General features: G+C 43.7%; 1 protein-coding gene across 1 annotated transcript in view; it reads left to right on the forward strand.

Annotated features, from left to right (window-relative positions):
• Positions 1-15,953, forward strand: part of LOC111954136 (serine/threonine-protein kinase PAK 5) — a 75,135-nt gene that overhangs the window by 53,722 nt on the left and 5,460 nt on the right. Inside the window, 7 exon segments of the mRNA XM_070435849.1 lie at positions 2,515-2,717; positions 2,902-3,043; positions 3,225-3,379; positions 6,723-6,856; positions 9,542-9,668; positions 15,102-15,119; positions 15,121-15,228. Coding sequence (XP_070291950.1) covers positions 2,515-2,717; positions 2,902-3,043; positions 3,225-3,379; positions 6,723-6,856; positions 9,542-9,668; positions 15,102-15,119; positions 15,121-15,228 — 887 coding nt within the window.

The raw sequence follows: 15,953 nt of genomic DNA on the forward strand, positions 1-15,953 counted from the left end.
GAGAGAGAGAGAGAGAGAGAGAGAGAGAGAGAGAGAGAGAGAGAGAGAGAGAGAGAGAGAGAGAGATTCTAATTTCGAGGTTTCCCCCTTCCTGCTCTGCCTCTTTCTTGTCATCGGGTTTTTTATTATGAGACTATTCATGTCCGGTTAGAGTGTGTGTTCGGAGTGTGTGTTTAGGGGAGTGTGTGTTCGAGGGGTGTGTGTGTCCTTTCAGAGTGTATGTTTGGGGGGAGTGTGTGTTCTGGGAGGTAATCTCATTAACTCCGGAAGTCAGAGCATCATCTCCTCAGTACTGGAGGCAGCTAGTCTTCACCATATGGATTACTAGTCTAGATAGTATATATCACAGTCTCAGCCCTGTACTATCCTGTATAACCAGGGGCAGTTCACAGCTATAATTTAGTGTACTTTTAAAAATCAATTTAGGCAAAGACAGTATTTGGAGTTCTTCTCTGATAACGTACCTAATAAAATAACGAAATTAGGATTAAATAAGGCTCTAAATATAAATACGTTTAAAAAATAAATAAAGGTATTTGTGCAACAGAATATTAAGAGTGAACCTATATTATAATCAGAATATACAATGTTACCTTTTGAATCCTTTTTTAAATTCAAGTCATACATGTTTGGCTCTGCTGTATTCTTAGTTAATAACACTGTAAATACCTTGTATAACCAGTTCACGTCAACCTCACATTTATACAGGGTCACTGGTGAGTCGTGATGCCATAAAACACCTCTAGATGTACTACCTGGTAGAGTAAAACTGAAGGGCGGGAACAAGGAGAAGGGAGGGGGGACTCAGTGACTGACACACACACACACACACACACACACACACACACACACACACACACACACACACACACACACACACACACACTTATATTCTTATTTTCTTTTAGTTACATACTTACACGCTTACACACACACACACACACACACACACACACACACACACACACACACACACACACACATACCCTTGCTTTCTGTTTGTGATTCCTCTCATGCAGAAGGCAGAATGCAAGGTCCCACTCACAATGCATAATGTTTAGTGTCAGGGAGAGAAGTGTCCCTTTGTCACCTCACTCCAAGCTATATTTATGACTCATCACCACCCACCTAGAACATGGAGAAACAGCTTTAAACCACCCTAGCACAGAGAGAGAGAGAGAGAGAGAGAGAAAGAGCGAGGGAGAGAGAGAGAGAAAGAGAGAGGGAGGGAGAGAGAGGCAGTTTTTCCTCTACTGTGAGAAATACTCCCAAATAAGAGAATATATGTTCAAGAAAATATCTCAATCAATTCCCAACTTCTGTGCATTTACTAATGACTTAAAGCTGGGGATTGTTCTGGGTGAGGGAGAAACCACTAATATTACTACCAGATATGTATATGATTGCCATAGACTGAGAAACATTCCATGACCTTTAACTCCCTGAAGTACAGTATTTACATTGTATAGAACTTACAAGTAATACATAGTGTAACAATCATCCATGTACATTGTTGTTTATTTATTAGCCTTTCTTTCTTTTTCTTTTTATAATCTTCTTTTTCTTTAATTAAATGTATTCGACCGAAGGTTAGTGTAGTGTATACATGATTATATGTACTATTATTATTATTACTACTGAAATGAACTGACATTTCCATATCCTCATTGTATTGTACTTTATTTACTGAAATGCTGTACCACTATACTGCTTTGGCAATATCTACAAATTGTATTTCATGCCAATAAATCAATCTGAATTTGAATTTGAGAGAGAGGGAAAGAGAGGGAAAGAGCTAGAGAGTGCGAGAGAGACAGAATAGAGCAAAGATGGACAATCAGGTTTTGCTAGAACTGAGCAGCTACAAACCTGATTCTTCTACTCAAAGTCTTGATTGTTACTGTGTGGCTGGAGCAAAACCCTGCAACCACACTGGTAACATAGCCAACCCCCCCCCCCCCCCAAACAGTCTACTGCAGGAATATAATCTAACAGGTACTGTAAACGAGACTAAGGAGGGAAACGATGGTGGAGCGTTGCCCAGATCTGGGGTTCCCTGGCCTAAAAGCATCTGTATGATGGATGGGGTATTGGAGGAACATCGTTTGGGTCTGTGTGGGGTATTAATGATAAAGTACAGCCACTGTCCCTTCGACTAAACGCCCTCCGTTACACCTGGCCAGGGTAATGTACCTACTCAGGTCACAGGGACAGGAGCTGATATTTCACAATGAACAGAAAACGGATGAGGAGAGAAATATCTCTGACATTTATATTCATAATGCAAGTAAGGAGAGTCTCTGTTGTTTGGTGAGGTTGTCTTTCCCATGTGTTGTGTGGCGACCAAGCTTAACACGGGTTTGCACGTATACAAATCACACTTTTGAGCCGGCTATCGTTCTATTAGCTTATTATTTTAATATTAGTTCATCCAGCTTAAATAGCTTAGGTTTTCAGGGTATTAGCTGTGTCTAACACTGTCTCTGTCTGTCTCCGTCTCTCGGCTAGGGTGAGTTACGAAACCAGTCGTCTTGGACGGGAGTCCCCAGGTCCCAGGGTCTGACACGTACCCCCGCGGGCCCCTCAAACTACCTCAGAGTCACAACAAGCCCTCTGGCTACCCCCCCGGACTCCAGTACCCCCCTGTGTTCCACCACTACAAACCCTCCCCCTACCACCACCCACCCTCACAGCCCAGCCCGCCATACACCCCACAGGTGGGTCTACTGTGTGCAAGCGTGCGTGCGTGTTTGCATGACTGCATGCGTATCTCTTTTAAGGATCTAAAAAGATTCTGATCTACAATTACGTATGACTCTCAGAGAAGCAGGTGTGTCACTGCAAAGATCGCCACCGACGATGCAGTGGAGGTATTAACCGGTTCTCTCCTTCCTCCTCCAGGGGGCATACTCCCAGCCATCGTCCCCCTACATCCCCCCGGGGGCCTACCCCCCTCCCTCCTGGGGCTCCAGTTCAGATGCCCAGCCCTCCAGGGTCTCCCACGAACAGTTCAGGGCTGCCTTGCAGCTCGTCGTCAACCCAGGTATATACAGAGGAGCCTAAAAAAGAAATACAAGTACATCTCAAATCACAGGAGTTGAAATATACAGTATCTCGGCAGAGAAGTTATTGTGCTAGTTTGTAGATAATGTACAGACGCTTCGTAGATAAAGTATCTTGCTGTGAGTAGCAGACGTTGAAGATGTGTCTGTCTCTGACCCCAGGTGACCCCAGGGAGTACCTGGAGAGTTTCATAAAGATTGGCGAGGGCTCGACGGGCATCGTGTGCATCGCCAGCGAGAAGCATAGTGGCAAGCAGGTGGCCGTCAAGAAGATGGACTTGAGGAAACAGCAGAGGAGAGAACTGCTCTTCAATGAGGTGAGGGGTTAGAGGTCAAGGGTTGTTTGTCCCAGTAGATACCAAGCGATTTTGGTACAGTATTATTTTTCTTTGACAGACTCGAAGTTTTAGGTAAGAAAGCGCAGGCCTCTAATTTCAACAGTCAAAATGGTGAAATTATAAAGCACGCTTTTAGTCTCTCAGATTAGGCTACCTCACATACGAGTATTTTCTGTCCCTCAGATGTTTTGATCAGAGCAGTATGTTAGTGAACCTGATTTAGATGTTGCCACGGCAACAAGCTGACATTATTTTGGATCTGGAACGAGGTGAGCCAAGCCTTTTATCTCTACCCTACTGTATCATTCCTGCCCGCTATATAGCAAGACAGTAGAGCTGTTACTCAGTAGTCAGCCACAGTATTTATGTCATGAAGGGATTTCTGTTTAAATGAAGTGGGTGGCATGACTTACAGTATGTTAGCAAAAGACATCAAGTATCTTGTCCTTACAGATCATCGCACCCACATCAATGATTAATGATAATACTAGTGTGTCTCTGTGTGTGTGTGTGTGTGTGTGTGTGTGTGTGTGTGTGTGTGTGTGTGTGTGTGTGTGTGTGGGCGTGGGCGTGGGCGTGCAATATTGAAGCTTAATGTTATCCTATTAACACCCCAATCTAATCCCTTTTCATTAAGCTTCCATAGCAACAACCAAATTAGCAAAAAAGATTGCAAATACATTCATTTCATTTGTGATATAGAGGATTATTGATATAGGCTACCTGCTATTCTTATCTTTAATTCCAGCATATAATGTAGACATTGACATTTAGATTCAACCTAAATCTGGTTAGGACTAGAATGTTATTAAATATGCTTACAAGTACCCCAAAATAATAAGGCATTATGTACTAACCTCATTCATTCACATTTAATCTCAAATCCAGGTTTTTGGAATAGCCTACTGCAAAAAGAACAACTGATCTGTGGTCAATACTTGGAGGGCACTGTAGCCTACATCATTTGCTTTCAAGCTTCATAATTAGCCAGTTACCAATTCGTCAATAGACGGGAAGATATCTAGGTAAAGCTGAAGTTGAAGCAGGCAAAGTGTGGTTGAGTTAGCTAGCTAGTTTAGCAGCGTTAGTTTATTTATAGGACATTAGGCAGGCAATCAACACCATTGTGAAACTAGAAAGTTTGAAAAAGCGTATCAGAGCTGGTCCTAAGTCAAACGGTGGACCATTTGCGATGCGATTCGAACTAGAATTCCTGTCTACTTGAGGATGACATCTTCACTGAACACTTCTAACCCTTCAAACTGTTTTAGTATTTCCATGTTGTATGTTTCACTGTTCTAACCAGGCCCAGTTTCATTGCACGATTCATAGTCATATCCACACAGTAAAGACATCTGCCAATCACACCCTATTCTGTAGGGTTGGTGGCGGACATTTTGAATTGTTTGGCCACACTTGTTCTTGATTGTTTGGGATTCAGGTAGGTACTATATCGGCTGTGTAGAGCACACTGGTGTGTGGGAATTCCACAAGTAAGGTAGCCATGCTGTCTTTTTCATAGATTTTTATTTAATTTTTTACATTGTCTACTTTTAGCATCCAAGTTTTACCTGTGTTCTTAAATACATATCGGACATTTTTGGAAAGAACCAGTCCATTTGATTTTAAACCTCTGGTGCACAGCAAGGACAACTTTGTCACACTACTGGTACAGTTGAAGTGGGAAGTTTACACACACTTAGGTTGGAGTCATTAGAACTCGTTTTTCAACCACTCCACACATTTCTTGTTAACAAACTATAGTTCTAGCAAGTCGGTTAGGACATCTACTTTGTGCATGACACAAGTACTTTTTCCAACAATTGTTTACAGACAGATTATTTCACTTATAATTCACTGTATCACAATTCCAGTGGGTCAGAAGTTTACTTACACTAAGTTGACTGTGCCTTTAAACAGCTTGAAAAATTCCGGAAAATTATGTCATGGCTTTAGAAGCTTCTGATATGCTAATTGACATAATTTCAGTCAATTGGAGGTGTACCTGTGGATGTATTTCAAGGCCTACCTTCAAACGCAGTGCCTCTTTGCTTGACATCATGGAAAAATGAAAAGAAATCAGCCAAGACCTCAGACAAAAAATGTAGACCTCCACAAGTCTGGTTCATCCTTGGGAGCAAATTCCAAACGCCTGAAGGTACCACGTTCATCTGTACAAACAATAGTATGCAAGTATAAACACCATGGGACCAGGCAGCCGTCATACCGCTCATGAAGGAGACGCGTTCTGTCTCCTAGAGATGAGCCTACTTTGGTGCAAAAAGTGCAAATCAATCCCAGACCAACAGCAAAGGCCCTTGTGAAGATGCTGGAGGAAACAGGTACCAACGTATCTATATCCACAGGAAAATGAGTCCTATATCGACATAACCTGAAAGGCCGCTCAGCAAGAAAGAAGCCACTGCTCCAAAACCGCCATAAAAAATCCAGACTACGGTTTGCAACTGCACATGGGGACAAAGATCGTACTTTTTGGAGAAATGTCCTCTGGTCTGATGAAACAAAAATAGAACTGTTTGGCCATAATGACCATCGTAATGTTTGGAGGAAAAAGGGGGATGCTTGCAAGCCGAAAAACACCCTCCCAACCGTGAAGCACGGGAGTGCCAGCATCATGTTGTGGGGGTGCTTTGCTGCAGGAGGGAAAATTATGTGGATATATTGAAGCAACATCTCAAGACATCAGTCAGGAAGTTAAAGCTTGGTCGCAAATGGGTCTTCCAAATGGACAATGACCCCAAGCATACTTCCAAAGTTGTGTCAAAATGGCTTAAGGACAGCAAAGTCAAGGTATTGGAGTGGCCATCACAAAGCCCTGACCTCAATCCTATAGAAAATTTGTGGGCAGAACTGAAAAAGCATGTGTGGGCAAGGAGGCCTACAAACCTGACTCAGTTACACCAGCTCTGTCAGGAGGAATGGGCCAAAATTCACCCAACTTATTGTGGGAAGCTCGTGGAAGGCTACCCGAAACGTTTGACCCAAGTTAAACAATTTAAAGGCAATGCTACCAAATACTAATTGAGTGTATGTAAACTTCTGACCCACTGGGAATGTGATGAATGAAATAAAAGCTGAAATAAATTATTCTCTCTAATATTATTCTGACATTTCACATTCTTAAAATAGAGTGGTGATCCTAACTGAACCAAGACAGGACATTTGTACTTGTATTAAATGTCAGGAATTGTGAAAAACTGAGTTTAAATGTATTTGGCTAAGGTGTACGTAAACTTCCGACTTCAACTGTATATTGTCTCTCTGTGATGTAGCCTTTGTTTGTTGATTTCTTTGTTTCTAGGTGGTGATCATGAGGGACTATCACCATGAGAACGTGGTTGACATGTACAACAGCTACCTGGTTGGAGACGAGCTCTGGGTCGTTATGGAGTTCCTGGAGGGCGGGGCCCTGACGGACATTGTCACTCACACGAGGTAACCAATCGTCTGCCACTAGTCCATTCCCCTCTCTCCGAATGGCTGCCTACGCAAATCAAATCAAATCAAATGCATTTATATAGCCCTTCGTACATCAGCTGATATCTCAAAGTGCTGTACAGAAACCCAGCCTAAAAGCCCAAACGGCAAGCAATGCAGGTGTAGAAGCATTAGCTTGTGGCGCTAACATGACTCTTCAATTCCCTGTGTCTGAACAAAGAGGATTTGGATTGTTGTCCCTCTCTCAGGAACTGAAACAGCAAAGCAGAATTCCTTAATAACCCCAAACGGACCTGGTTTCAGGAGCTTTAGTTGTTATACTCAAACTTCTAGATCTTTCTTTCCTCTGTTGTTTCAGTGTCTTCTCCTAAACCTCTCGACGCCTCGTCGTTTAGATTAACACCCATTGTGTCCTTCGGTCTTTTAATTACAGTCATTTGCCTGGCGTGTGTCAGTGTGCGTGTCGGTGTTGTGTGCCGCCGTGTCGGGCGCTAATAACACGGTTGCGTGAGGACGCAGTGGCGTCCCTGTCAGCGTGAAGTCGTGAGACGGAGAGAAGAGTCTTCATTAGTTGTGTGAGGAGATGTGAATCCCTCTTTCACCTCCCTGTCTCATCGCTCTCTCCGACACAGCTGTTTGGATCATCTTTGTTGGGTGTGTGCACGTTGGGTGTGTGCACGTTGGGTGTGTGCACGCCAGGGTCCTATTTACCAAGGAATTGTGTTGATAATAGGAAGATATTCAATATACTTGTACCTACTAACACAAACAAATCCTGATAGATTTTTTAACCAGAGGGGGATTAGCAGTTAGACATTATAGTCCATGTGTAATAACAACCATATACCCTACCGTTTATTGCACTTAGTTCAAAGATGCACATGTATTTGTGTCATTAACACTGTTAATAGCCGTCAAATGACTGTCAGCAACACGTTTCAGTCATAGAATTCACATCTGTTAGGCCAGGTGAATTATACAAGCCTATTTCAGTCGACTCTTTTGTTGCGTAAATGACTGCTCACGGTGTAGAGCTGAATAGGAGAACACGCACACAAACAGTTCCACTGCAGGTGAGTACTCCCCTCCCCCCCAATTCTCTCTCTCGCCATCATTATCTCTCTCTTTCTCTTATTCTCTATCTATTCTCTGCCTCTACCATTCTCTCTCTTGCTTGCTCGCTCACCCTCTCTCTCACGTTCTCTTTCCATCTCTCTCTCTCTCTCTCTCTCTCACGTTCTCTTTCCATCTATCTCTCGCTCTCACGTCCTCTTTCCATCTATCTCTCGCTCTCACGTCCTCTTTCCATCTCTCTCTCACTTTCTTTATTCCCATCTCTCACTCTCTCTTCCTCTCCTCTCTCTCTCTCTCTCTCTTCTCTCTCTCTCTCTCTCTCGCTCTCTCTCTCTCTCCTCTCTCTCTCTCTCTCTCTCTCTCTCTCTCTCTCTCTCTCTCTCTCTCTCTCTCTCTCTCTCCCTCCTCTCTCTCCTCTCTCCTTCTCTCTCTCTCTCTCTCTCTCTCTCTCTCTCTCTCTCTCCTCTCTCTCTTTCTCTCTCTCTCTCCCTCCCTCCCTCCCTGGGTGTCTGCCAACACACACAATGTACCAATGCCAGAATAGCCTATATCTGTGTCGTGTTCCTGTTCCTCAGCCATTTCAATTAGCAACAAAGTTCAATTATCCTCACTAGTAGGTGTCGTGGCTGTACTGTACTTTACATATAATCAGCTGATGGAGCTAGTGTGTGTGTAGGTGTGTGTGTGCATGCGATGCCCTTGGCAAGTTTGACAGCCTCATTAAACAATACACTTTCTTTTTCATTCTCTGTTTGAAATAATGTACTATCTCGGCAATGATTTGTTTTGTGCGGGTGTCTGTGTTTGTGGACGTGCTTTTGTGTAAGTATGAGTGTGGGTGTATGTGTGCGGGTGTATGTGTGTGAAGCATTGAATCTCCTTTGTCTACACATCAACGTCCCATTTGCTAGATTGTTTTGCAATTCTCAATGCATACATGTGTGACAGCAAAACCTGGCACAGTCTACGATGGGAGGGAAGTCTAGAGTATGTGTGTGTGCGCGCACGCGCGCGCGTGTGTGTGTGCGCACGCGCGCGTGTGTGTGTTGCGAGTTGTTCCTTGCTAAGACAATGGATTCCTGTGGAGTGAGGCGGTACAGGGAGGAGAGTGCTGGAGGGGCTGCAGATGAGAGCTGCGTTTGTGTGTGTGTAAAAAAAAGTATGTATATATATATATATTTGTCACGAACCAAATACAACGGTTCATAAAAACATATTCTAATACAAATAGTAACACGAGGAATAAAATACACAAGAATGGAGTACCAGTACCAGATCAATGTGTGTGTTTTGTCTGAGAGTGTCTGTGTGTGTGTGTGCGTGTGCGTGTGATGATGGGGGAGGTTCTCGCCAGCTGGTGCTTCATGTTAATGTTCTGTGGAGTTCTGTGGAATCAGCCAGACGTACTGTTTACCCCCAGCCCATATGGGACCACACACACGACTGTTAAGCTTAGTGCACATTACATGGTTATCGCCATGAATTTCATGTTCCTACGATGTTCTCATCTTCCTGGTATATATATATATTTTTTTTTAAGAACGCATATGCTATAGGGTGTGTGTTTGGCGGTGTCCTAACCTCCATCTTGACCCACGTGTGTTTCAGGATGAACGAGGAGCAGATAGCCACAGTGTGTGTGTCGGTGTTGAGGGCTCTGTCGTACCTCCACACGCAGGGAGTCATCCACCGAGACATCAAGAGTGATTCTATCCTCCTCACCAGCGACGGACGGGTAAGACAACGTGGATTCTGGACTCATAAATAATGTACAAAAGTAACATTGTGAGAACCACTACAGTGTTTTCCACATGTTGGCTTGACTGGTGGGTTGTGCCCAGTACCTGTTGGGTCACAGCTAAAACCTGTATTGTGGTTAGAAACGTGGGTTTTCCATAGTAACCTTGACCAGTAGCGGTGCGCGGGTAAAATCCCTGGGGAAGCCAAGCCAGAGCTAACAGCCATATTACAACCTATGTGTTGTGATAATTGTGTTGTTTGCTCTATAACCTGTTAGTTCATATGCCTTGCGACCGTGATATATAGGCCTAAAGGCCGAGACAATAAGAAGACACAGTGGCAGAATATATTCANTTGCTCTATAACCTGTTAGTTCATATGCCTTGCGACCGTGATATATAGGCCTAAAGGCCGAGACAATAAGAAGACACAGTGGCAGAATATATTCATCCACACCTTTTTGTTTCATCACGAAACCGGAGAGCAACCTCTGTCTGGTAAAATCCACAAAGCACATTGCATGTAACAAACAGTTACATGACCTCCAGCGTGGTCAAGCAACTTAACGTTTCCGACGTTTTCGGACCACGAAACAACTATTGATTTAGAACCACGTAGAGTTACCGCAAGTCGCCAAGAAAACAGGAGCTGCCTCCACTATTCCAGCACCATTTCAACATCAACATGTCAACATCATCTAATCACCTCTGCTCAGCCTAATACAGTGACAACTAAAAGATACCAAAAACAATGTAGTCCAATCATCGTAAGCTAAATATGATGTGACTGTCCATGGTTCTGATATCTGTGTGCACGTGCGTGTGCTTGCGTGCGCGTTCGTTCAAGTAGGAAAAACATGTTGACTCACCCTACTTGTAGAGAAACGCCAATGCCATCCTCCTCTCTCATGTTGAGAAACGGTCTATGACTGTGTCATACAGAACACACTTACATTTTTTGTTGTCCTAGGCTACCTGGCTTAAAAACATGCCCACTAGCCTAACTTCCTTAAATGGGCAACGTTAGCTTGTTAATATTAGCCTTCTTCATCTAGCTACAGTACATATTGAACTTTGATCCTCTCAGGCCAGGGGCACAATGTATGAATTTATGGTTGGATCAGAATCGTCATTATAATCATTGGCCAGTACGGAGAATTAAGTAAAATCACAAGTCCAAATCCCTATCTTCGTCCATGGCTAATTTAGGAAAGGGCCAATTTTAGCTAGTTAGCCACCGGAGGACAACAACACAACGAGATGCAGGAATTTCTGTCAGTGAAGTATGCTCTCGGTGCGATGTGATTGACACTTCTTTTGGTGCGCCAGGACCATTCACATTAGAGCTCACTTAGTTTAGCTCAACGCTGATTGGCTATTATTTTATTTATATTTCCATCAAGGGAGGCTAAATGCTCGCTGGCTTCCCTTGCATTCAATGCTATGGGCGGCAACAATGTCATACTCTTTTAGATCAGACAGCATCAGAGAGCCTACACATACCGAGACAGAGGGGCGCTGTTTTGCTTGCACAGATGCCTTTTCTGGTGAGGTACATTCAGCCTCTTGCGAATTGAAGGAACATTATGAAACACAGAGAGACGAAGAGGGAGATTCAACAGCAGCAAGAGCGACATCATTGATGTATACAGAGAAGAGAGTCGTCCAAAATTGAACCCTGTGGCACCCCCATAGAGACTGCAGAGGCCCGGACAACAGACCCTCCGATTTGACACACTGAACTCCGATCAGAGCAAGTATGTTGGTGAACCAGGCGAGGCAATCATTAGAGAACCAAAGGCTGTCGAGTCTGCCAATGAGGATGTGGTGATTGACAGAGTCAAAGCTTGGCCAGGTCAATGAATACGGCTGCACAGTATTGTTTCCTATCGATGGGCGGTTACGATGTCGTTTATGACCTTGAGCGTGGCTGAGGTTGCACCTGACCAGCTCTGAAACCAGATTGCATAGCGGAGAAGGTGTGGTGGGATTCGAAATGGTCGGTAATTCTGTTTGTTTGACTTGGCTTTCGAGACCGTTAGAAAGGCAGGGTAGGATAGAATATAGGTCTGTAGCAGTTAGGGTCAAGGGTGTCCCCCCTTTGAAGAGGGGGATACCGCAGCTGCTTTCCAATCTTTGGGGATCTCGGACGACACGAAAGAGAGTTGAAGAGGCTAGTAATAGGGGGTGCAAACAATTTCAGCAGATAGTTTTAGAAAGAAAGGGTCCAGATTTATCTAGGCCGGCTGATTTGTAAGGGTCCCAGATTTTTGCAGCTCATTTAGGACATCAGCTGAACTGTATTTGGGAGAAGAGAAATGGGGGAAGCTTGGGCGAGTAGCAGAGGGGAGGGCAAGTGCTGTTGTCCGGGTAGGGGCAGCCAGATGGAAAGCATGGCCAGCCGTGGAAAAATGCTTATTGAAATTCTCAATTATAGTGGATTTGTCGGTGGTGACAGTGTTTCCTATCTTCAGAGCGGTTTGGAAGCTGGGAGGAGGTGTTCTTATTCTCCATGGACTTACGGTGTCCAGAACTTTTTTGAATTTGTGTTGCAGGAAGCAAATTTCTGCTTGAAAAAGCTAGCCTTGGCTGTTTCTAACTGCCCTGTGTATATTGGTTTCTGGCTTCCCTGAAAAAGTTGCATATCACGGGGGCTGTTCGATGCTAATAGCAGAACGCCATAGGAGTTTTTCTGTTGTGTTAAGGGCAGTCAGGGTCAGGAGAGAACCAAGGGCTATATCTGTTCCTGGTTCTAAATTTCTTTGAATGGGGCATGCTTATTCAAGATGGTGAGGAAGGCATTTTTTAAAAAAATGACCAGGCATCCTCTACTGAGGGATGAGATCGATAATCCTTCCAGGATACCCGGCCAGGTCGATTAGAAAGGCCTGCTCGCTGAAGTGTTTCAGGGAGCGTTTGACAGTGATGAGTGGAGGTCGTTTGACCTGACCTCATTACGGATACAGGCAATGAGGCAGTGATCGCTGAGATCTTGGTTGAAAACAGCAGAGGTGTAATTTGGAGGGCAAGCTTTTGTTAGGATGATATCTATGAGGGTACCCGAGTTTACGGAATTGGGGTGGACCTGGTGGCTTTCTATTGATAATTTGTGTGAGATTGAGGGCATCAAAGCTTAGATTGTAGGGTGGCTGGGGTTTTGAGCATGTTCAAATTTAGGTCGCCTAGCAGCACGAACTCTGAAGATAGATGGGGCAATCAGTTCACATATAGTGTCCAGAGCACAGCTGGGGGCAGAGGGTGGTCTATAGCAGGCGGCAACGGTGAGAGACTTGTTTTAGAGGGTGGATTTTTAAAAGTAGAAGTTCAAAATTGTTTGGGAACAGACCTGGATAGTAAGACAGAACTCTGCAGCAGTCTTTGCAGTAGATTGCAACCCGCCCTTTGGCCGTTCTATCTTGTTCTGAAAGTCTTGTAATTGGGGATGAAAATATCTGAGTTTTTGGTGTCTTTCTAAGCCAGGATTCAGACACGGCTAAAACATCGGGTTGGCAGAGTGTGCTAGAGCAGTGAACAAAACAAACTTAGGAGGAGGCTTTCTAATGTTAACATGCATGAAGCAAGGCTATTACGGTTACAGAAGTCATCAAAAGAGAGCGCCTGGGGAATAGGAGTGGAGCCAGGTACTGGCAGGGCCTGGATTCACCTCTACATCACAGAGGAACAGAGGAGGAGTAGGATAGGGTAACGGCTAAAAAAGCTATGAGAATTGGTCCGCCTAGAGCTACTGGAGCAGAGAGTAGAAGGAGGTTTCTGGGGCGATAAATAGTTTAAAGGAAATAATGTACAGACAAAGGTTTGGTAGGATGTGAATACAGTGGAGGTAGACTAAGGTAATTGAGTGATGATGAGAGAGATATTGTCTCTAGAAACATCATTGAAACCAGGTGATGTCATCGCATATGTGGGTGGTGAAATGAGAGGTTGGATATTGGTATAGTGAACAGGGCTAGAATCTCTACAGTGAAATAAGCCAATAAACATTAACCAGAACAGCAATGGACAAGGCATATTTACATTATAGGAGAGGCATGCTTAATCGGGTGATCAATAAGGGTCCAGTGAGTAGAGGTTGGTTGGGGTCGTGGCGATCCAGACAGCTGGCCGGGTATGTGGCTGTCGGTAGCAGCATGGGATGGAGGTCTGTTTGTAGATCCGTGCGTTTCCTGTCGTAAGTTAGTGGGGTTCCGTGTAGTGGGGTTCCGTGTGGAAGAAGGGGATCAATCCAAATTGGCAGAATAGATATAGTGACCAAGGAGAAAAAAAATAAAATAAAACATAAAAATAAAAATATAAATAATAGTTGTCCGGTATGCTATTCAGGTAGCAGCGATAAGACAGCTAACGATTAGGCGGGCCTCAGGTGAGCGTTCAGGTAACGTCGGGACGGAGGTGCAGTTGAATAAATCCCTCGGGCAGATAAGCGTCGGCAGTCCAGACGTGAAGGCCCGGTGGGGTTCCGTATCTGCAGCAGCAACAAAAGAAACGTGTCCGGATGGTGATGGAACTCCTCAGCTGGCTAGCTCCAGGATGATTTGAGTTTGCTCCGGGGTCGACGTAAACCAATCGTCACACGGTTTGCAGGCTAGCTAGCTGCGAAGTCAAGGTGCAAGTGACCAGAGCCTGCGGCTGGAATCCGGGGAAACTGAGAGAGAAGAAAAGTCCCGGAATGCTCCGGTCCGAGTGCGCGTTGCACAAAGTGCCGTAGATTATCGAGCTAGAGGAATAGCTTGATTGACACAACACGAGGCAGCTGAAACCCAACGCTAGCCAGCAAACCGGCAATTTCGGGGCAGCTACAGATTAGCTTCTGGCTAGCTATCGGAGTAGCTACTGGTTGGCTTTCAGGCTAGCTTTCTGAATTAGCCCCTGGCTGGCTTCCCCGATGGATTTTCAGTTTGAGGTAAATATTACTTTTTAGTAATTGGTGAAAGCGGGTTGCAGGAAAGCTTTTGGCAGGAAAGCTTTTGTAGTTGAGTTCTTGGATAATAAAATAAATAAAAGATAAGTGAAGAGAAGGTGTAAATATATATACAGGACACAAACAATACGGAACAGAAAAAAGACGTCTGAACTGCTACAACCTTGGGTGGAAAATTAAGGGATAATAGAAGCAGGATAGAGTGGCTTATATGAAAACCTTTCGTCCAAGAGGTCATGTTCCATATAATGGTAAAATACACAGAGGGTTTCGATTGAAGAAAAGGTTATTGAGTCAATCTGTGAGAATTGTGAAATATTCATACTGGTACACACATACCATCCAATGTATACTGGTAAAATCAATTAAGATTTTTTTTTTTACTTGAATTTTATATGGGATTTTTGTTTCCCCATGTACGAAAGTGCTCCGAAAATTCCCATCGTTAACACGTTGAGATGATCAACCAAATATGTTTTGTTCCCCACAGATCAAGCTGTCAGACTTTGGGCTTCTGCGCCCAAGTGTCCAAAGAGGTGCCCAAGAGGAAGTCTCTGGTGGGCACGCCCTATTGGATGGCACCAGAGGTCATCTCACGGTTACCCTACGGCACAGAGGTAAAGAACACATGTTGCCAAATAACACATTCAAATGTCTGAATAAGTGAGAGAAGCCGGTGTTTGGAGGATATATTGGCACGTGGTGTTGTCAGGCCGAGACTAAGTATTCAGACCCCCTTGACTTTTTCTCACATTTTTGTTACGCTTACAGCCTTATTCCTAAAATGGACTTAAGTCATTTTTTTCCCTCATCAGACTACACACAATACCCCATAATGACAAAGGAAAAATGGGTTTTTAGAAATGTTTGCAAATGTATAAAAAATAAAAAACTGAAATATTACATTTAAAATCAAATCTATCAATAAAATGTTATTGGTCACATACACATGGTTAGAAGATTTATTGCGAGTGTAGTGAAATGCTTGTGCTTCTAGTTCCGACAGTTCAGTAATATCTAACAAGTAATTCTAACAAGTTCCCACAACAACTACCTAATACAAACAAATCTAAGTAAAGGGATGGAATAAGAATATGTATCATATAAATATATGATTGAGCGATGACCAAGCGGCTAGCCAAGATGCAATAGATGTATAAAACACAGTATATACATATGAGATGAGTAATGCAAGATATGTAACATATTTAAAGTGGCATTAAATAAAGTGACTAGTGATCCATTTATTATAAGTGGCCGATTGATTTCAAGTCTGTATATAGGCAGCAACCTCTCTGGGTTAGTGATGGCTGTTTAACAGTCTGATGGCCTTGAGATAGAT

This window comes from Salvelinus sp. IW2-2015, linkage group LG28 (assembly GCF_002910315.2).
Source record: "Salvelinus sp. IW2-2015 linkage group LG28, ASM291031v2, whole genome shotgun sequence".
NCBI classification, from domain to species: Eukaryota; Metazoa; Chordata; class Actinopteri; order Salmoniformes; family Salmonidae; genus Salvelinus; species Salvelinus sp. IW2-2015.